The sequence below is a fragment of the Prosopis cineraria genome, unplaced genomic scaffold, assembly GCF_029017545.1.
Source record: "Prosopis cineraria cultivar Desert tree isolate PC_DT_omini unplaced genomic scaffold, ASM2901754v1 PC826, whole genome shotgun sequence".
Lineage (NCBI taxonomy): Eukaryota > Viridiplantae > Streptophyta > Magnoliopsida > Fabales > Fabaceae > Prosopis > Prosopis cineraria.
The window spans coordinates 15,585-37,750 of NW_026556151.1; the positions used below are offsets into that span (position 1 = coordinate 15,585).

Below are 22,166 nucleotides of genomic sequence, written 5' to 3' on the forward strand. Positions count from 1 at the left end.
TGGAAATGTCTTGTTAAAGGATAGGAAGAGATCTATAGGTAACAATTCTTTATAATATCAATTGAAGAGAGTTTATTAAACAGGATAATTAAAAAAAAGGAGAATTTTAACTAAAGATCAAAGATGTGACTTAATTATAAGTGGATCAAAAAAAAAATCTAAAATTTCAGTTTAATTTAGGAGGATTGAAGTAAAAATAATCTTAATGATAAAAAAATTAAAGTTTTCTTCACTTGTTAATTTCATCCAAGATGTAAAATCATTAATAATTAATTTTTTATTTTATTTGTTAATTTATTAATATAAATTATAAATTACATCATTTTATCAGCAGCAATATTAATTGTTAATTTTCAGCTTTATTTATTAATTTATTAATAACATCAATTGTAAATTACAATACTTATTAATAATTTACAACTGATGTTAGTAAATTAACAAGTAAAATTAATAATCTAATAACTGATGCTGTTGATTGTGATTGAATAACTGATATTCCAGTCTTATATAATTATTAATAGTTCAAGTAATGTAATTTATAATTTATATTGATAAATTAATAAGTGAAGTAAAAAAATTAACAATTAATAATTTTGTATTTCGAACAAAAATAATAAGTGAAAGATATTTTAATTTTTTAACCATTAAAATTATTTTTATTTCAATCCTCTTGAACTAAATTTAGGTTTCAGATTTTTTTTGAAACTAACTAGTAATTAAGTCAGATTTCTCTAATCTAAGTTGAAATTCTCCCTCAAAGGAACTTGCCTAACAATGCTGATTTTTCTTTTCTAATTAAAAGGGGCTGAGAAGATAAAGTTCAAGTTTCCAACACATCACATAGGTTTACACAAAACCGAGGGCGAGGGGAAGTAAAATATGAAGAATGTCTTTGTAAATTATGATTCGACGCCTACAATTTTGAATAAAATTAAATTGCTGAGGGAATTATCCTGACATATTATGGAATTTTGAAACCTAAAACGCATGTTTGTCCATTCTCTACTCCAACTACCTTTCCTTTCCTTTCCTTTTTTCCTTCTGGCATTTATTTGATAGCCTCTTTCTTTTACTTACTGTCAAGCAGCAATTCAACTTATTTCTTTTCTTGAGATTGTTTAGCTTAATTTTCAGGTAAAGTGTCCTCATATCGGAAATTTCATTTCATTCTCGTTTCGTGTTGTCTGTTTTCGTTCGTTGTTTCCGTCGTTGGTCTTTTTTTTTACCCCCGACGAAAAAAAAAATGATAAAGAAATAAAATGAGTTATCGTCGTCAACACTTCATCCATTAAGCACCCGCTGACTTGACTTCCCTCCTCCTGTTCCCACCTTCGCTGTGTTAACGAAACATAGTTTCTGAATCTTCCATTATCATCTTATCAAATTCTCTCTTCCTTTTTTGTTCTGATCTACGTTACTGTAAGGAGCTTCGCTCGGTTGGATTAGATTACGTTGGGCCAGACCGAACCAGTGACTCATGTTACGAGAATGGACTCAGCTCGTATCCGCCGCCTGCTTATTCCTGTACCTTTCCGAGTTCGGTCCTTGGATCGCGCTCGCCGTCTCCGGCGATGCCGGTGACATTTTACTCTCACAGAATCGCCACCAAGGCTCTCGGCCTGCCATGATATTGCCGCTCTATCGCTCTGATCCTGATTCCTCCGTATCCGCCATCAATCCCCATCGCAAACTCCAGAGATCTGCCGAGTCGCAGCGCCATTCAAATGCTCGCATGAGGCTTTATGACGATCTCCTTCTCCATGGGTAAATATTTTTGCTCAATACGAACCCCTCCCTACATGAACGGTTTCTGTCAATCTTATTGGGAATTCGATGGTGTAGGTACTATACTACGAGACTTTGGATCGGGACTCCTCCGCAGAGGTTTGCTCTTATTGTTGATACGGGGAGTACTGTGACGTATGTCCCTTGCTCTACTTGCGAACATTGTGGCAGGCACCAGGTTAAATTCTCTACACTTACATTTAGTTCATGTATAATTTTAATTTGGTTCACCAGCTTTGTTCAGGTGAATACTTAACAGTATTCCTGCAAACCTTTTTGGAGGGGAAAGGCGGCATTTTCCAATACAACATGGCCATATCGAATAAAAAAACAATATACGTAATGAAAGTATAAACCTTTTTTTTTGGACCATAAAAGTAGAATCTCAAGATCTTGTTACTTTACTGTGTGTATTCATCATTGTATATTAATTTTTATAAGCTGACGTAAAATTTCTAGCTTTGAGTATCTGGCACAAGTGAACGCGGGTCTCTCGAGTATATATCAACATTGACTGAAGAGATGCTATTGAGTTGTGGACAGATATCATGACTCATGCTTATGATGATAGCCCGTCTAAGGAAATTATAGGATAATTTAGCTTTTGTCTGCCATTGTGCGCACTGTGTGCTTTACAGGAGTGAAAATGGGAAGGTGGAAATTGGATGATTGAAATTTAGGGGGTGATTAGAAACAATAGTATAACTGTAGATGCATTTTCACCTTTTCTTCCTTCCCATTTTACTCATGCAAAGCACACCCTCGAATTGGTGTAATGGACTAATCAAGCCTCTCATGTTCCAGTGTGATCTTGAATATGATTATTCATTAGATTCATTTTAAAACAAAGTTGCAAGAGATGACTTTATTAGGCCCTTCTTGTACCTTTGCTTGCATTTCCCATTTAATTTATTTTAAGTAGTTTAAATATGTTTTTACCTGTTCCGTTTTATCAGGATCCAAAATTCCAGCCGGACTTGTCAAGCACCTATGAACCTCTCAAATGCTCATCAAATTGCAACTGTGACAATGACAGGATGCAGTGTGTGTATGAGAGACAGTATGCTGAAATGAGCACTAGCAGTGGTGTCCTTGGCAAGGATGTCATAGCTTTTGGAAATCAGAGTGAGCTTACCCCCCAACGTGCTGTTTTGGCTGTGAAAATGCTGAGACTGGTGATCTTTATAGTCAGCATGCTGATGGCATCATCGGTTTGGGCCGTGGGGATCTCAGTATTGTTGATCAGCTGGTTGAGAAAAATGTAATTGGTGATTCTTTCTCATTATGTTATGGTGGAATGGATATTGGTGGGGGTGCAATGGTTCTTGGTGGCATATCCCCCCCATCAGGCATGGTTTATGCATATTCTGATCCTGGGCGCAGGTATGTCTATTATGTTTCTTTCCATATGGATATGAGATGTCATGCATTTTCATGAGAAATGCATTTGATTGATCTCACACATTTACTCTAGTTTCGGGATGGCAACAGTCCATATTACAATATTGATTTGAAGGAGATACATGTTGCGGGAAAGCGATTGCCTCTAAAACCATCAGTTTTTGATGGAAAGCATGGAACTGTCTTGGATAGTGGTACAACTTATGCATACCTACCAGAAGCAGCATTTCATGCATTTAAAGATGCTGTAAGTCTGTCAGAGCATTATTATAAATAGTTGTTGCATGTCGCATTCTGAGATTCACCTTATGTTTTCTATACATTTTAAATCGTTTTCCCCATTGTGACCTTCATTTTAGTGGTGGCAATTCATGTCTGTAGTACAAATATTATGCTTGACATAATGTAGCTATAATGATGGTAGCCTTGCTAAGTGGCAAATGTAGTTGGAGAATATATATACCTTGAATTGTTCTCCAAATATGTTTGGCAAGTTCTGTCACCTGTAATGCATTGGTACATTGCTTATAAATTTTCAACATAATAATAAAATCCATTGCATGTAAAACTGAACGAATATCTGGTAATATTTTAGATAGTTGTTCTGAAAATTTGGATTGGATTTTGATGTCATGCTGCCTAAGGATATTTAAGCACTCTACAATTTCTAAATACTTTGATGATGCTCCCGTTTGTGCTTCTTCATTATCTTGGGCTTAGATATTCTTCAATGAATTCCATATCAGCAAGCATTGCAATAGTTGGATTAACTATCAAATATGATTAAAAAGGTCTAGTGGTGTGCAGATGTAGTCAAATATGTATCACAATGATAATGGATTTCTGCTTACCAAATTTGTGTAAAATGACTTGTTTAGAATTAATTCTATTTCTATTGGCCAAAAAATAGTTTTGCTTCTTCTAAAATATGTAATTTTCTGCCAAAGATAAATATAAAATTATGTGCTTGAAACCTTCAGTTCTTGGTATCTTTCACTTCCAGAGAGCTTTGATATATTTTCTTTTCGCTGGTTCTCGCAAATTAAGATTTTCTGTATTTCTTTTCTGAGAGGTTGTCCTAACTTGTTTCTTCATGTCAAGGTCATAGTGCCGATGATTCTGATCATGTGTTTTTCTGTTTGCAGATTAAGAAAGAACTTCATACTTTAAAGCAAATCAATGGCCCTGATCCAAATTATCATGATATATGTTTTTCTGGTGCTGGAAAGTATGTCTATATTTATATTAAAGAGTGAACCTACACTCCACTGTTGTAGTTTGACTGACATTTTAAATCTAATTGTATTTCAGTGCTGTCTCTCAACTCTCCAAAAGCTTTCCTGCAGTTGACATGGTATTTGGAAATGGTGATAAATTGTCACTGTCACCTGAAAATTACCTGTTCCGGGTGTGTTATCTATAAAGATCATTATTTTCTTTAACTGAATTTAAAGTCTCTTGCTATGGTTTATTGAATAGTTTCTGGCTGATACATTTCATGTTGCTGTTGTTTGTTAAGCATTCAAAAATGCGAGGAGCTTACTGTCTTGGGATCTTTAAGAATGGAAAGGATCCGACTACTCTTTTAGGAGGTATTTTTTTTTTTTTACTTGCGCATCCTTTTGCCATTTCATGCTTTACCCTCAAGTGAAAAATTGGTATTTCTTGTTATGTTAGATAGCTAGCTTAAGTTGCTGCGATACCTGTGGCCAGTTTGGTATCCATTTGGAATGGGAGTCCATTTCTAGCGTACAAAAACAAGACATTATGTTTTTCATATCCTTGTGATCATTATTCACTAGTGTATGCCCCTTTTTATTACTTCTTTTTATAACTAGAGGCAGAAAGGTCTTTTTTTTTTTAACTCCCTTTCCCTTCCCATAACTAGTGTTCCATGCACCAGATGGCTCTATTAGTTTATCAATCCTATTAATATTTCTTATTGCTCCAGGTATCATTGTCCGTAACATTCTTGTAATGTATGATCGTGAGCATACAAAAATTGGTTTCTGGAAAACTAATTGTTCTGAGTTATGGGAAAGATCACTTGTATCTGGCGCCCCACCACCAATGCCCCCAAATTTGGAAGGAACAAATAGAACTGAAGCATCAGAACCTCCTGTTGCTGCCCCATCGACATCACATCATGACTTACATCTAAGTATTAGAAATTACTGACCTCCAGTATAAATTTAGCTATGTATTGAGACAAATATTTTAACAAGGATGAGATGTTGCAATATGCATGCTTCATTTGTTATAAACTTAGTTTTCTGTGGAATTTTTTTTTTTTCAGAAACTAGTTTCATCGCATTGCAAGTTTTATGCTTCCTGATGTGTTTTATTACCCTAATGCACAGGTGGGCTCCAAATTGCACGAGTAACTTTTGTTATTTCATTTAACACTAGCTACTCAGATGTGATGCCTCATATTACAGAACTGACTGAACTCATAGCTCATGAGTTGGATGTTAATACTTCACAGGTTAGAAAATGGTTTACACAGTTGCTTCTCCAACCTGCTATTTAATCAACAATATAAATTTTCAGTCCTTTTATTGTTAAGGTGGGTGGGTGGGGGAGCTGGGTAGGTTGCCTTGATTCATCTTGGGGCAACTCCTGTCCAGTGTATACCAAAAAATAATAGTTAACCTTTCAGATTGATCTGCATGGTTATTTTAAGAATAATAACTTTCTTGGATGGATTTGCACAGGTTCTCTTGATGAATTTTACTTCTGTTGGGAATGGTTCCCTCTCTAGTTGGGCTATAACGCCAGGCTCATCTGCTGATTACATGTCTAGCACAACTGCAATGGTGAGGTGATGAATGTGCATTTGCATTTTTCTGAAGAATGCCCATTTAATTCTGACTTTTTATGTGACAGAGAATGATTGCTCGGCTAACTAAACACCACTTGCAACTCCCTAGCACCTTTGGAAGTTATAAATTGGTTGATTGGAACGCTGAGGCTCCATCAAAACGGTAGCATTTTATTTTATGTTTTTTTAAAGGGTTAAGGGGGTAAAAATGTCCTGGAAGTTTTCTGAAAGGAGCATGGGGTGGCCTTACTTTTTAGTTGGAGCAATTTTACCTTAAAACTTTAAAAAATGGAGTAATTTTACCTTGCTGTTAATCTCTACAAACTTTGACCATTAAATGTTACATTTTGACCAAAAAAGACTGACTTCTCATCTTGCCCTCTCTCGTCCACTCGCCCACCTCCTCTTCCTCCTAAGATCTCACTTGTCGTCTTCTTCATCTTCATCCCTTTCCATCTCCCTTGCTGTTTCAGGTTGCTGCTGCCACTGCAGCACCTCCTCCTCTTTCTCTTACTGGAAACTTTCTGGTCATTATGGTCGGAGACGAGAATCCCACATTCTTGGCCACCCCTGTTTGCTCCAAGTCATCATTTCTTGGAGAAGGAATCAGCAAGATTGGGGTCGACAATCATGACAGCTTTGAGAAACCAGAGAAGGAGACAGGGAGCTAAAACCACCATGGTGACTGAGACAAGCAACACAAAAACCATCGGTGAAGATGGTTGTGTTTTAGATAATAGATTTAAGCACGAGGGAGTGTGAGAAATTGAGAATCACATTTGTCTAATTTTTGTGACCATTTTTACTTCTCCTCCTTGTCTTATTTTGCCTCAAAGTCGAGCAGGCTATGGATGCTCTCAACTCTGCTGTCTCCCACCTCATTTCCCATCCTCCAGCATCATCTCCTACATTCTCTGCTCTTCAATCCTGGAGAGTAATTGTTAAAATAAAATTGCTCAGCTCATTTGTGTTATTTATAATATATTTTCCCTGCAAATCAATCCACTGGATCCAAAATCAGTGCTCTTTCTCGAAGGTAATACTGATACTGATGTTTCTCTTACTCACAATGGTCCAAAAATCTGGCTTCTTTTTTTCGTGGTTGAGAAGCTAATTTCCTTAGTTATATTGGTCTTTCCGATTTTTCTAGCTGGGATTTTTTATCATCAGTTCGCCACCATTTCTTTTTTTTTGTGGGATTTTTTGTGGTTCAGCTTCGACACCAGGAGGGACTTTTCTTCTTATTGATGATGATGATAGTTGATCTTGGGAGAAAGAGGAGAGAGTAGTGAGGAGGATGTTCATCATCGTTGATCTCTCTGGGTTTTCTGATTTGGAGCCTGAGGATGAAGATTAAGAGAGAGAATAGGTAGCAAGAGGAAGGAAAAGGCTACATGTGTAAATTTGTTAGTCAAAAATAAAATTTAACGGTCAACAGTTAGTTAGGTTAATGGTGGGGCAAAATTGCTCTGATTTTTAAACTTGAGGTAAAATTGCTCCAAATAAAAAGTAAGGATACCCAGTGCTCTTTCCAAAAAACATTAGGGGCATTTTTGTTCTTTAACCTTTTGTTAAAACGCATTAGCTGGAAAATTATTTTCCTCTTTCTTTCCCGCTTCATTTATGGTGCTTGTAATACTGAGGTGATTCAAGTCACCCATCCAGGCTGGTTGAAGCCTAATTTTGCCTGATAGTAAGTTTAAGAAACTCATGCAACCAAATTTTCCAGGCTTCCTACGTTATGTGTTCCTTTGCACGTCTGATTGTTAATCTGATGCTGTGATTGATGCGTTGCAGAATGTTTGCTCTGCTGAACCTGATATTGTAACATGCCACTTAGAATTTTTAGGTTTCTTTATTAATAGCCAAGTTTTATATTGGGTTTGAATAATTGTCTTTGGAAAGAGCATAAAACATGAGATCGTAGCGGTAATTATGTAAAAAAGTAGTGGAGATGGTGGTGGAGCCATGAAGCACTGAACAGTTCAAGAAAGTAGCCATGTCCCTGTTTGATGTGTTGTGAATCTTGATCGACGCCCCCACACTTAAGACTTAGCAATTTGAATTATAAAATTCTTAATATTTGAAACTTGTGTATTTTCAAAATGTTCTAATACGTGTTGGAACTTTTAAATGTCCGTTATTTTCATTATTATTAAACGTGCATATAAATATATAGATACATGAATGCATATTTTCTGATATATTTGTCCATGCCCTATCTGGTATCTGGTCTTTATATTTCAGATTTTGTGTTTGTGTCATGACTTGTAGATACTTGGGAGATAAAATGGAGTTTAATTAGAGGGAAATATCAATGTACTTAATTTTTTTACTTGGTCCAAGAAATATTTGAGTGAGATAAGAGATATGTTGAGACTTATGGAATAAAATTGATGATGGAAGCCTTTATTCTGTTTAACCTTTAACCATATATTTACAACTGCTAACTATTGTTATTTCTCCATTTACTTATCGCAGTTACAGAATTTGTTGATAATTTACCATCATGTTTGTCTACCTACTTTACTGAATATAGGTCAATGCCTGTCAAAAGTAACTTCTGATATTTTCATATTTACCTAAAAATGATCCAGGACTTGGTGGCAACAATACTATATGGTACTGGCTTTAGCTGCTATGCTTGCATTGCTTCTTGGATTATTAGCTTCTGCAATGTTCTTGATTTGGAAAAGCAGACAGCAAACCTTGAACTCATACAAGCCTGTTGATGAGGCTGTTCCAGAGCAGGAACTCCAGCCTTTGTGAGCTATATTTATGTTCTTGATGTTTTGCCTGGACAGTGCCATTCTCACGTTCAACTTCTAAATCAAGAACAGTTCATTGAAGCATAGCCATTCATCAGATCAAGATTTTTCAGAGAAACTGCAGTTCCCAGGATTTCTGGTAGCCATCATTAAACCCTGCTATTGATACAGAAAGAATCTTCTGATATTGTATCATCTGTGAACACGATTCTGTTTGTGAATATTGTAACATACAAGTGAATCAAATATTGGCAGCATAAGAATAAAGTACAATTTCTTTTTGTTGTAGGTTTGCATTTATATTGAGCCGTCTCTTTCTTGGCTTAGTTTTTTCTTGCTCGGCTTGTTTCTCTGTTCTTATTCTGTATTAAAGTCTACAGAGTGCAGACCTTTGTTTACTAAGAATTTCTTGGAGATCGGAGATCCTCAGGGATAGAATGAGTCTACCAAAGATAGGTGGTTTAAGCTCTTTTTCTTTAAGTGATTTTTATAAATTAAACATGAAACAAACATCACTTCGATTTGGTGAATTTTTTTTTTTTTCTCATGAGCTAGTCTAAGGAGACATATGGAAATGGCCTAACGATTCTATGAAGTTATCAGATATTTTATCAAAAATCAAAGTTACCCTGCAAGGTTGTGTACTGTACTGTCTATCCAAGCATGGTAGGTTTCCACAAAAGTTTCATATAAGTTTATTGGGAAATGACATTAATACCCTTGTCACTCCCACAAAAGACTCGCTTCGCCGTGCTTCTCTGTCCGAGTCCGACACTCTGCTTTGCACTCAGTCATTCATAACCGATCACCTTCGTCGTTAGTCCTTGAATTTGATAGGATAAAAAGAAGCAGAAAGTACATTGGTGGTTATTAGTTACTCTCTGGTTTTGGTCCAAAATATAATCCACTGAGTAGTGTTTATAAATTTTTTTAACTACATCTCTATTTTATTTATTACCGCTTTAAGAAATGATCGATTAAACTTTTGATTTTTTATTATTTAGGTAATTGTATAATAATTTAATTAAGGTACAATTAAAAAGATTAATTTTTTTTAAAAAAGAGTACAACTTTAACTAATTTTTTTTTATAACCGTGAATTTGTTATCGATATTTTACATTATGGATACGAGGAAATATTTTATTGTAAATTGGACAAGTTATTAGGAATCTGAGGGGGAGAAAAACTAATGAAAGATTGAAGAATGCACCAAAATGCATGGTGGTCGTTTCTTATTGAGCTTCTCATGGAGCTCAAAGTGGAAGGACATAAAGGGCAAATACGTCCTCATAAAGCTCCTCGTCGCAAATGCACAAGTACAAATATCTGTCTTCCTTCACTGACCAAACGCGATTCATAGTTATTCCTTTCCTTTTCATCTCATTTCTCTAATAATGCTTTTAACAATCAAATCAAATACTCCTTTCATCTCAAATTATAAAATATTTTTAAATAAAATTTTATATATCAATAAATTTTATTAACTGCACTTAACAATTTTATTTTTTAAAATAAAAATATAAACTTTTAAAAATACTTATTATTTAATATATTAAAAAGAGAATAAATAGAATTTAATTATATAAAGAGAAAAAATAATATTAAAATTGATGTATTTAATGAAACCTTAATCTATCCAAAGTGTCTTATATTTTGGGATAAAGAAACTCCTTCAAAATTTTCCTTTAGACATTTAGTTATTAATTTCATAACATCATATTGAGAATTTGATGAACATTGTGTTGTACATTTATAGATATTCTGTTGTTCATTTCTCTTATGCAACTTGTTCATTTCAAGTTAAATTATTTCTATTAAACCAATTGTACAATATAAAATATTATGTTGAGAATTTATGAACATTATATTATGAATTTATAAAGGGACGGTAAATATATTTTTTTTATTAAAATATATTTTCACTTAAAAGCTCTAGCGGCACTATGTGCGATTCTCCCTATAATATATTAAAATTTGGACAGGTCATTCAAGTATTGATTTGAGGATTAATGATGAATGCCCTGATTTTCAATGCTATACAAGATATTAAAAAAACAAAAAAAGGTGTAGACGTGAAGAAGCAAACGAATGAGTGAAATATTCCAGTTTACTGAGAAGGAAAAAGAAAAAGGGCAGTGGTGAAAGCTGAGATATACTACAAATTTCTTGCGTGCAATGCTAAATAAGTTGTGCTCTTTCTTTGAACTGAACAAGTCACACTTGCACGTGAATGACCAATGTCAAAAATTTAAAGTGAAATCGCACTAAAGCGCCCTTAGAGATTGACAATAACACTAAAAGATCATAAGAATGTGAAATTTCACTACATACCTAAAGGATGTAAAGGAAATTATATTTGATTGAAAATAGACCAGATTACCTTCTAGCATGTGGCATCTTCCTCATCATCATTTTAACTATGTGGTTGTTAAAACACGTATGGTGCTTATTAATTTAATATGGTGGCTTGTCAAAAATAATAACCATTTGCTAATATAATATTTACACTCGTCCAATTTTTAATCAAAAGATGTCACTTTAAACTTGTTAAAACACTCATGAGTGCTTGTTAATTTCAGAATATGCCATATTATATTATAATATGGTTTTTTGGCAATCAAATATAATTTTATGTAGATTTTAAGGGTTATGCGGTGAAATTTCAGAATCCTAAAATCCTTAAGGTCCTCTAGTGCGATTTTCCCAAATTTAAAAGCGATTCTCACAATGGAGGCTATGGCCTAAGGCTATGCTTGGGGTAGCCTCAGCCGTCTAAAGAAGTGAAGAGGCAACGAATAAAAGGAGTGAACGTGGCTTTGTCATTTGCCAAGCGCCAGCTATCTCTGATGGCGATGGAGAAAATATCTTCTGCAGTCCTGTACATAAAATTGAAAAAAAAAATTAATGATTCATATTTTATGTAAAATAATTTATAAAAAATCTTTTGTTTTTAGAAAATAATTCATATATAGGTTTAGAGGGAGAGGGAATAATCCATGCTCGTTCCAATTTAATTACCTTTAATTTTCTTAGCTTTTGAAAATCTATATTTATAATAGGAATATACTATGTATGGCTTGGAAATAACCTAATTTTTGTTATATATATGAATCAATTATTAATATATATTAATATATCAAAATGAATAGGATATATATTGCATAGATTTTTCTTTTTTTTTTTTTATGGAATACAATACAGATATAGAGTGGTGGGCATGACATGTTTCTTTTAAACTAATATTTTTATTTTAAAATAGGATAAACGAGTACATTAACCTTTAATAAGCTTAAAAGCATTTAAGATCTTAAATTTTATTTCTTTTTATAATTTTCTTTTTAACTTTAAAAAATTGACAATATAACTTTTGTTATTAACATAAATTTAATTTAAGTTAGTTAATTAAAAAATTAAAAAAATTTTAAAAAACCTAAAAATTATAATAATTGATCTAAAAATTACATACTATCTAAAAAATTATAAAAAAAGACTAAGAAAATTTTTTTGAATACCTTTTATATTTTTTAATTAACTTATAATTAAAGATAATTTTTATTAATATCAGAAGTCAAATTATATTGCTTTCAAAAGTTGATAAAAAATATATTTTACAAAAAATAATTTTAAAATGTCTAAACTTATAATTTAAACGTTAATTTATTTATTTTTTAACAAGAGTTGAAAGAAAAACTAATGCTTAATCCATGAAACCAGTATGGGTCTTTTATTTTTTTTATTTTTGGGTACAATGGGTCTTTCAATTCTTTTCATTCTTTTATTTTAACCTGACGTTTTATTTTATATTTGGACTGGGCATAGACTTTATCCTGTTACACGGAACGCCGTCCAATGTCCCTTCTTTTTTTTTTTATGTGGGTAAGCAGCCCACTAAGGCCAGCAATGCACTGGTAATTCAGCTTTCTTTCTTCTACCCGTGATAATATTATCTTATAACTATACAAAAGATCCAATTCTGAGGATGCCATATTATCACAGCACAGGCTAAGAAGCCCAAAGCATCAGAAGTAAGAATAGGAACAAACAACAATAATGGTAATATGATAGAATAACCAGGTTTGGAGAAACAATGATAATAAATTAAATGTGAACCCGTGATCACAGCGCAAAGAAGAAGAAAAATACAAGACTATCACAGATGTAGAAGTCTCTCTCTGTCCCTAGAAGATCAAAACAAGGCTCGCCCAGGCCATTGCCAAGCATCCCAATGCCTTCTTCAAGCACCTGATTGTATCTGCTCCATTCTGCAATGACAAAATTAAATAAATAAATCCAGTAATTATAATCCTAAAAATACACTCATGTACTGATATTTTCCGAGAGTGCCGAGTGCGTGACCCCTGCACGATCTCAGTGAATTTCTGACGTTCGCGGGTATTTCATCACTATTACCATGTGAGGCATTCTCCACATCTTTAGCCTCAACGAAACCAAACCGTTTGCCATGGATCACGCGCTCTAAATATACGCGAGTATTCACCACGATTGAGCAAGAAGCTTACTCAGGTTCAGACATGAACGAGAGAACAAGACGAACTTCTCAAGTTCCGATCATGTTTCCGAAACCTTAACTATACTGCTTCTGATGGCGCCAAGTAAACTTTGGAGCTAAAACAAGATGGACTGCCCAGCCTATGCTCCAGATCTATTGCGCCTTGTAGTGTCCGGCGTACTTTAAAGGAAAGCGAGAAGAAAAAAGCAGATAAGGACAAATTGAGAGAACGTACCTCAACGTTCTCGGAAGAGGTTGGGCCAGGAGAGGAGGCAGCCTCACTGGGTCCCGGAGCTCCTGTCGGTGGTGCAGGAGGACTCATCAATGACGGCGACGGTGCTGGTGCATTGTGCTTCTTAACCTTCTTCTTTGACTTGCTCGGAGCAGGCGCCGGAACCTCCACTGCCGGAGCCGGGGGAGAACTCACGGGAGGAGCTGTCGGCGTTGGGGCAGGAGGAGAGCTCGCTGGAACAGGAGCAGGGGGAGAGCTCGCTGGAACCGGTGCCGGCGGCGTCGAGCTCGCGGGAGTCGCTGCCGGAGGTGACGATGCTGGAGTTTTACTCACCGGAGCCGGCGCCGCAGCCTTCGATGGAGATGCAGCTGGCGATGAAGCTTTAGGAGATGAAGCAGGAGGCGCAGATTTGGGAGAAGCAGCCGGAACTGGTGATTTGGTTTTCGATGGCGGTTCCGCTGGTGACGCGGCGGGTGTCGTAGCAGCCGGCGTGGATGGTGACTTGGATGGCGCAGCTGCCGGAGATTGACCTCCGACTACGGCGACTACAATGCAGATCAATGCGAGAGACAGTATACTTTTCCGGTCCATTTTCTCGAGTTTCGTGTGCAAGAGAGAGAAACGAGCGTGGAGAAAAGTAGCCGAAGGTTGATATATAGACGATGAGGTTGTCACCAGCAAGAAGCAAGAACAAAACGGACTAGTGCCGGTTCATCTGGACCGCCGATGTAAAGTGGATCCGACAGACATATGGGTCACCACTAGCCGTTGGATCACGTTTTTTTGGGGGCCACGCACTAAGATCCAAACAAAAGTACTGTAGCCTGTCTTTGGGCCCTTACGGCCCATTAGGAGCATGTGATGAGGTAGAATTCACCAGTAGATGGACACGTCAGCTAACACGATTTCATTTCGGCCCTCACTGCCCGTTAGCACTGTCTTGTTTATAGCTTTCTAGCGCTGATTTGGTGTTTTGCGGCCTCAGGAGCAGTTGATGCTGTTGATACAGCTGGATTTCCAAGATGAGGCACAACTGCATGATAATCCAATCACCGTCCGCCACGAGAGCAAGCCAAAATAATTGCGGGAAACTTGTGGGCCACTCCACCACCCTCTTGGGGGCCCCTTAATGCTTCCTTAATTACCGTGCCTTTTATGTTACTCTCCAAATATTTTAAATTTGACTCAGTTAAGTTAATATTAAGTTCATGAATTTTAACCGTTTCAGCTCATACTTTTTTTTTTGTTAAAAAAAGGGATGAGGATATGACGCCCAATAGCATAGAATGCCTCCCTCAAATTACTAACAACTCTAACTAAATTATTACATATGTGTGTGTAAAGGTTTGAATTTAAATTCACGAACCCTCAACTGCTTGCTTAATTAAATAATGAGGGTATTTATTACTCATGTTTGTTTTAGTTAATATATAATTTAAATTTTAAATTTTAATTTGATATATTTTAGTGCTAGGGGTAGAGGAAAGGGGAACTAACAAGGGTCATGGTTCTCCAAAATTTTTTATATTGTTTTAACATTATATATATATATGTACATGTATATATATATTGTTAGTGGTGGCATTACATTGGGGTTCAGCTTTCCTCCACTACGTTTTCCCTCTACTCCTCTACTCCAATTTAAATCTTTTGAATTAAATCTATGCTTTAAAAAATTATTAAATATAAATTATCAAATTTAATTTAATGGTCTATATCTGCAATGTCCCCTCCTTTGTAGAGGAGGAAATCCAACTCCAATGTAGTGAGGGGTGCATTTCATTTTGGAAAAAAAATTATAAGTATTATATGTAAATTTTATCACTTTATATGTCCTATTCTTAATATTTTATACTCTCTTGACTAAATAAAAAATAATTATATTCAAAAACTTATTAAATATATAATATTTTAATGATCGAGATAAATTATAAAAAGTATATTTTCATAAAAGATCATACCAATTTATTCAATATAATTTTTTTAAAAAAAGAATTATGATCAATATACTTATATTATTACAATTTTAATCCTAGTGTATTTATTATTTTTAAAAAAGTTATTCATTTTTAAATTGAATTATCTTGCATATCTTAGCTTCTGGTTCTAACTTTGCCATTGGAGCTTCCAAATTTATAAGAGTTTTTTTTTTTACTTGAAAAATTTATCAATGTTATAAAATTAAACAACTAGAAAATAAAGGTATTGGGAGAAAAGGTAGAGACAAGAGAATGAGATAATTTCTTCAAAATTATTGTGCCTTTTAATACAAGTAATGTACCCTATTTATAAGCATAGTTTTACACATTAAAAGTTATATAAATGATAAACACAAATAAATGATAATTAACACTCATGAAAGTGAGAGTTTCATGGGAGGAGATGAAGATGAAGTGGTAAGAAAGATAGACATCTACTTTTCTTTTAATACTCATAGCAATAAAAGTTTTGTCGTATAAATATTTTTTAATCTTGATCTTTTTGTAGTTAAATCTTAATTTCATTTCTCGATTTTTATAGTTTTAATCATTTATAATATTAGCTCTTATACAACAACAACACACCTTATCTCATTAGATGGGGTTAACTATATAAATTGAACGATATTATTATGTTCTATCATTAACAAAGCTTTTAATGATACTATTAATCAAGGGATCTCATTCAATGACTTTCATTAATGTTCTATTTAAAAATCATAAAAGATAAAGTTATGCCTTTTATTAAAAGTATATGAATTTTGCATTGTAAATCAGTAGCGGTGGGCGAGAAGATACAGCAGAGAGGGCTCGGAGGGGCAATATTTGTAGTTGTACCAGGGAGATGCTGTGATGAAGAAATGCCCAAAGCTTAAGATTTCCTTTTAGTTTTTTTAATGAACATCAAGCTTAAGCTTGTGTTGTGTGGATACTTTCCTTTATACTTTGAAGGTTTGTCCTCTCTTATTACAACTTTTGTTTTGCCCCACAAGCCACATCATAAAAGGCCAACATTCACCCACCACCCACAACTTTAGTTTTTCTTAATAAAAAGAAATTCTATGTAGCATTGCTTTCTCTCTTCCCCTTTTCCCCCCAATAAAATTATCATTCTGATGGGACTGCTGTTCTTTACTTGGTTTAGAAGGGAAATCTTATGTGTCCTTCATATAGCAACTCCTTCGTTTCATTTTTCTTTATTTGGGACAGTAACACAAAATTATTCCCGATCCACCTTTTTTCCCCTTGTTTAATTTGCCTTTGCTTTCATCTTTTTCGCGTATGTTTTGATGTTGTTAATCATCATTAATATGTGAAGAGATTCCTACTTCAAGACTAAGGAAGATGAAACCCCAAGAGTTGCTCAAGGAACAAATTATTTTCTTTATTCTGATGCTTCAAATGCTCGAATTTTTAAACGATTCAAAGCTCAAACCAACACTATTCTTTATTCATATCCCAAACCAAAAAAAAAAAAAAAAGAACCAACACTTCGATCATCCCACTAAGCTTTTCTCTGTTTTTTTTTTTTTCCCTTTCCCAATCCATTTGTTTTCTTCCCCGGGAAAGAAGAAAATTTCTTTCCAGAACTCGCCACAAAAGAGAAAAGAGGCCTGATCCTTGGACCTTAACGTCCTGTGTTAGAAGTCTGAGAATCTCTTTCTTCAAGAAGTTCTCATGTTAACGGAAAAAAGAATGAGCTGGATCGATTGAGTTGTCACTACCCCAAGGCCAATGTACCAAGCTCAATTTCACCGAAGCCTGACGGAACCTCATGTGAGGCCCATCCCCAGACGGGCTTGAAGCCGACAAGGAAAGTCACTAGGCCTGTACACAGCTTAACCAGATTTCCAAAAAACAAAAAGTGAGATTACCACTTTGCCCTTGGACTCTTCCCATGAGAATTTTCAAGGAGCTTTTCAAATATGAGTTTATGCTTCAGTTGTTCAAAATAACTTCAACTTGCAAACATAATGTTCAATGCAAGCAGGATTATTCTTTCTGAGATAGTTGTCATCCTGTTTCATATGCGATCTGTAATTTTCCTAGCTGGCCAAAGGATTTGCCAAACTAAACTAACAAAAGCAACTTTCCATGGAGAAAGCTGTTGAATTTTAATGCTCCAGAAAAGCCTGAACTTAAAATTTAAATAAAAGGACTTTCTTGAACCACGTTAAGCTGCCGCTGTAGTAGAAGACCACGTGCCCACAAATCTGAAGACCCTGCACGCTTATCTCTTATTCATCACTATCCATGACATTCCAAATCAACGAACTCACGTCATAAAGCTTCCCCAAATACACCCCTAATCATGGCTTATCACACGTTGCCAAATGCATCACTCTAACCAAACCACCAGGTGCTTGAATGAACTGGTAAGGGGGCCGGTTAAAAATTTTGAGATCTAATAGCAACGATTAAATTCTCAATATAAAATATATCTTTCTAAGAGATATCCACAAGTTGTTAATTAAATTAGTTTAGGTCAAAAAAATGAGATACTAAAGCTTACTTAAAAAAAAAAAAAGACATTCGGTGCTCAGCCTTTGATATGAGAACTACATAGTATACTTCCTTTGTCTTTAGCTATAGGACCCTTTTTTAGTCATTTCAATTCATCCAAGTTTTCTGAGAATTATCAAGCCTTTTCTCTTGCATAATATTTTTCCATTACAACGATAAAAAGTCAAAATGTACCTTAACCTTTTCCCTCTCAATTTAAATTGGGCTAAAACATAATATCTCATTTTGAATGTGATACAGATAAAATCTTTTTGCAAAGGACAATTCTAGTAGAGCATAGTCAAAGTTCATTAGCGGGTAACTTCATTTTGAAAAGCTCATGCATATGCACATCTCATGTTTTAGGCTAAGTTTACACTCTACAAACAAAAACAATGGTAGCCGCATTTCCTTGAGACATGCCCACTTGTACTTGCCTTAGTATTATATTTCAGAGTGAGTCACTTTTTGAGTTGGAAACCAGATGATAAGGAAGCTTGTAGAACTTGTTTATGGAGGGGACCAGATTCAGCCCTTATTATATACTTCATACCCAAGAGATCTAAATCCATAGCCATCATTGCAACCTTGTTGATCTTTTAGTCTCTTTGCTTCCCTCTTCTTTTCCAAACTTGAAACTTCAGCCTTTTCAAATCTTCTTGTATATCTCATCTCAGAATATATGCAAATGTCCATTAAAAGTTCTGGATAGATTCGCGGTCCATCCTCCAGTTTAAAGCTAACAGAGAAAGAAGGGTCTAGCTATACATGATGCTGTTTAGAGATTTTCCTTTTTGGGGTAAGTAGAATAAAACGTGCTGTTTAGGGCTTTGATTGTTCATCAACTCATTGCTCTCTGGATGCTAGCATAGCATAATCATCATTTTCATGGAAGCAGTCCTTTCATATATGTTTTGAGCTTTTACGGTTCTTTTTCCTCATCTCTATCTGATTTACTTCGAGCTTGGATCTATTGCTTGAAGCAATCATGCTCCCCATGTACAGAATCAGTGACACGCACGATCTGTACAGTACTGTCGAACTAGTAGGTAAGTTAATCTTTATATTTTAGTGCCTCATAGGCCCAAAGGACCCAAAAAACATTTCACCTCGTATCAGTCAGCCATGGAATCTCAAATCCCAGAGATTTCAAACTCCAAGAGAATTCAGAAACTTCTACCTTCTACGCCTACATGCACAGACTGTTCTTGTTTCTTCTGCACCATGTCTGAAACAGACCCTTTGGTCAGAAGAGCTAAAATTTCTCATTGCCTCAAACAAATGCCTCTTAGGGATGACCAAGAACATGTCTTGGCCTTGAGCAGCCTTTGGAAAATCGCCATGACTAAGCCAAACGACCCAGAATTTCCATGTTTGGGCATATTCAGATGCATGGCCAAACTCATCCATAAGGGCCTCAGAAACAAGGGCTGGCTTCTAAATTCCCAGAACATATACATCCCATATTATGCAGCACATATCATCGGCTCCTATACCATGAACAAAGCTAAGTTTGCTGAAAAAGCAGTTAAGTCCAACGTTGTCGGGCCATTAATAGAACTCCTACGAGGTAAGATCAGTTGGGTTGAACAGAGAGTATCACTTCGAGCATTGGGTCACTTGGCGAGACATGAAGCAACTTTTGAAGCCGTAGCAGAACATGAGGAAGAAATCATAGAACTAGCCATTCACATAGCTTCCACGTGCCTGTACGAGGTACATGATAAATTTGTCGGCTTAGAGGAATCCCAGAGATTGGAGTATCATAGGAATTTGCTGACAAGAGGGCTTGGAGGGCTGGAATTAGAGAACAGAAAGGCAGAGGAATGGGCAAGTCAAGTTCAGTGTTGGTCCTTGTATCTCCTAGACTGCTTTGCATGCAAAGAAAGATCTCTCAGATTAATCTGCAAGAAAAAATTCTTGAAGGATGTTTGCGCAATGTGGGGTGGATTGGCGAACCCAAAATCTCCTTCTGGAATAGGACTTGTTCGAACTCTGTGTCACACAAAAATAGGAAGAGAAAGTATAGCAGACGTCGAGGAAGTAGTAGAGAATCTTTGTATTGTCTCAAGATCTTCTGATGATAGACAACACCTGGCTATTGACAGTCTTCTACAACTTCTCAAAGACTCAATCACAAGATATAAAGTAATTGACACTGTAGCTGCAGTTCTTGCTGATTTGGTTGAACACAAAGGAGTTCGCGGGAAATTGAAAGTAGGAGAATCAATAGTGCGTACGTTGCTCCAAGATTACCATAAAATCAAGTACTGTGAACTGAGATTGAAGAGCGAGAAAGCAGAGAAAGCCTTGAGGGAAATATGGGACTTGAAAGTGGACAGAGTGAAGAGAGAGAGTCTAATGAGAGAGCAAGAAATCAGAGAGAAAGAGACACTGGCACGTGTTCTGAAACAAGAAGGGAATAAGAGGTTTAGGTCAGGGAAGATTGAAGAAGCTGCGATGAAGTATTCAGAAGCCATTGATGTGTGTCCAGTAAAAGCAAGGAAAGAGAGGATAGTGCTTCACAGCAACAGAGCTCAGTGTTATTTGGTTCTTAGAGATGCAGATGCAGCCATTAGCGATGCCACTCGAGCTCTGAGTCTGTCACACGGGTCATGTCCTCATGGTAAGAGCTTGTGGAGAAGATCACAAGCTTTTGACATGAAAGGCCACGCCAAGGAAAGCTTGATGGATTGTTTAGCATTCATCAGGAGTCGCTTCAGGTCTCAGAAGACGAAGAGGTTCAAGATCCCATACTACGCAGCACGAATGCTTAACAAGCAGATGAGCGCCACGTGGCTTTTTGCTTCTGCCAAGTCAAAGAGGAGTATCAAACACGTAGATGAACTTGACGAAGTCAAGGGCCACTATCAGGTTGATGTAAGAAACATGAGGAAGGTGACGAGTAGAAAGAAGGTAGGTAGGTTTATCTCTTTTTCCAACTTAATATCTAAATTAACTGAAAAATACCATAAACTATCAAATTAAACTCTGCTGATATGATACAAAATAATGTAATTGTGCATGACTCTTATTTTACGATATAGCCTGACACATCCGTGGCTAATATTGGAAGAGTTTAATTAAGTTTTATCTGTTTTTTCCCCCCTTTACAGGCAGGAAAAGAAAGTCAGATGGGACAAGAACAAAAGTCAATCAACAGAGATCATGAATGAAGAAAAAGAAAGTTGATATATATATATATATATATAGATATAGATATAGATATGGCATCTCAACAAATTTTGGGTGAAGGTAGGATTTTGGATTGTGAATCTTTGTGATGTCAAGTTGTTCTTTGGTATATTAATTATTTATTTAGTCAGTTGATGAGCCGGAAATATTATATTAGATATCTCCATTAATTTTCAGTGCCATGCATGCAAATTGAATTTTCTTTTCTAGCCAGTTAAAGATAAGCAAGACTTAGCACTGCTGATTCTGTTTATCAATCAATATCGGATCTAGGAATATTTTTTGGGACCAAAATTTCTTCTTCTACTTATGGAGGGGAGCACTTAAGTGAACCTTCTTTTAAAAAAAAATTATTTGTAAAGCATGACTTCAAATCCGTCACAGGTTATATAGTGTGTGTGTGTGTGTGATATATATAAGAAAATGAAATTAAAAACTACTAGTTATGGGTATAATTAATGCAATTTCGTTACAAAGTTTACGTAAAAGGATACACAGTAATCTCGTGAAATGATACCGAGCCATATCACAGGCCACGTTGCTTTAGGGGAAGTTGGAAAATCTAATCAGCTTTATGTCTTTTCTTACTTAAAGTGTGACGTATAAAGAGATTAATTAAACAATTAAATATATTTTCACAACAAATCGACAAAAGTGGGCTTTAAAATCGTTGACATTCGGGCATCGAAGATCAATCACGCGTGGGATTATATGGTTGTTTGAATGTTGTGGTATATATGCAAGATATCCAAAATTATTCATCCAGGGAATTTTGGGGAGGAAAAAGTAGAAGAAGAAAGAATCGAGAGACGAAGCGAATAAGCTGCCCATTTATTCGTCTAACATGGTAATTAAGAAGAGATTTTACTAACAGAAGTGCCTATACTATGGCTCAAGAGGGGTTTGGTTTTAAGTTTGAATCCTGTATGTGCAATTACAAGTTTTGAGTATACAATTATATTAAATATTTGT

General features: G+C 35.5%; 2 protein-coding genes and 1 pseudogene across 3 annotated transcripts; 2 read left to right on the plus strand and 1 right to left on the minus strand.

The window, feature by feature from the left end:
- The first annotated feature begins 1,280 nt into the window (after window positions 1-1,280).
- Window positions 1,281-9,189, plus strand: LOC129298484 (aspartic proteinase 36-like; annotated as a pseudogene).
- Window positions 9,190-12,808: 3,619 nt separating this feature from the next.
- Window positions 12,809-14,157, minus strand: LOC129298481 (lysine-rich arabinogalactan protein 18-like). The gene is made up of 2 exons (XM_054936901.1): window positions 13,522-14,157; window positions 12,809-13,038 (listed from the first exon to the last, which is right to left on the minus strand). Exons 1-2 carry the CDS (start codon window positions 14,107-14,109, stop codon window positions 12,955-12,957), a joined length of 672 nt encoding a protein of 223 aa, XP_054792876.1. The 5' UTR covers window positions 14,110-14,157; the 3' UTR covers window positions 12,809-12,954.
- Window positions 14,158-18,398: 4,241 nt separating this feature from the next.
- Window positions 18,399-21,556, plus strand: LOC129298483 (uncharacterized). Of its 2 annotated transcripts, none has more exons than XM_054936903.1 (2): window positions 18,399-20,919; window positions 21,116-21,556. In XM_054936903.1, exons 1-2 carry the CDS (start codon window positions 19,125-19,127, stop codon window positions 21,169-21,171), a joined length of 1,851 nt encoding a protein of 616 aa, XP_054792878.1. In that variant the 5' UTR covers window positions 18,399-19,124; the 3' UTR covers window positions 21,172-21,556. The 2 variants fall into 2 exon arrangements, with proteins under 2 accessions (XP_054792878.1, XP_054792877.1); XM_054936902.1 differs by having other exon boundaries at window positions 18,399-20,915.
- Window positions 21,557-22,166: the final 610 nt, after the last annotated feature.

What these genes read in the sequence shown, in the direction of transcription:
- LOC129298481 (XM_054936901.1), bottom strand. Translation starts at nt 14,109, where the DNA reads ATGGACCGGAAAAGTATACTGTCTCTCGCATTGATCTGCATTGTAGTC. An exon ending in CCTCTTCCGAGAACGTTGAG is followed by an intron (nt 13,039 to 13,521) that starts GTACGTTCTCTC and finishes TTGTCATTGCAG; the next exon opens with AATGGAGCAGATACAATCAG.
- LOC129298483 (XM_054936903.1), top strand. Translation starts at nt 19,125, where the DNA reads ATGGAATCTCAAATCCCAGAGATTTCAAACTCCAAGAGAATTCAGAAA. An exon ending in GACGAGTAGAAAGAAGGTAG is followed by an intron (nt 20,920 to 21,115) that starts GTAGGTTTATCT and finishes CCCCCTTTACAG; the next exon opens with GCAGGAAAAGAAAGTCAGAT.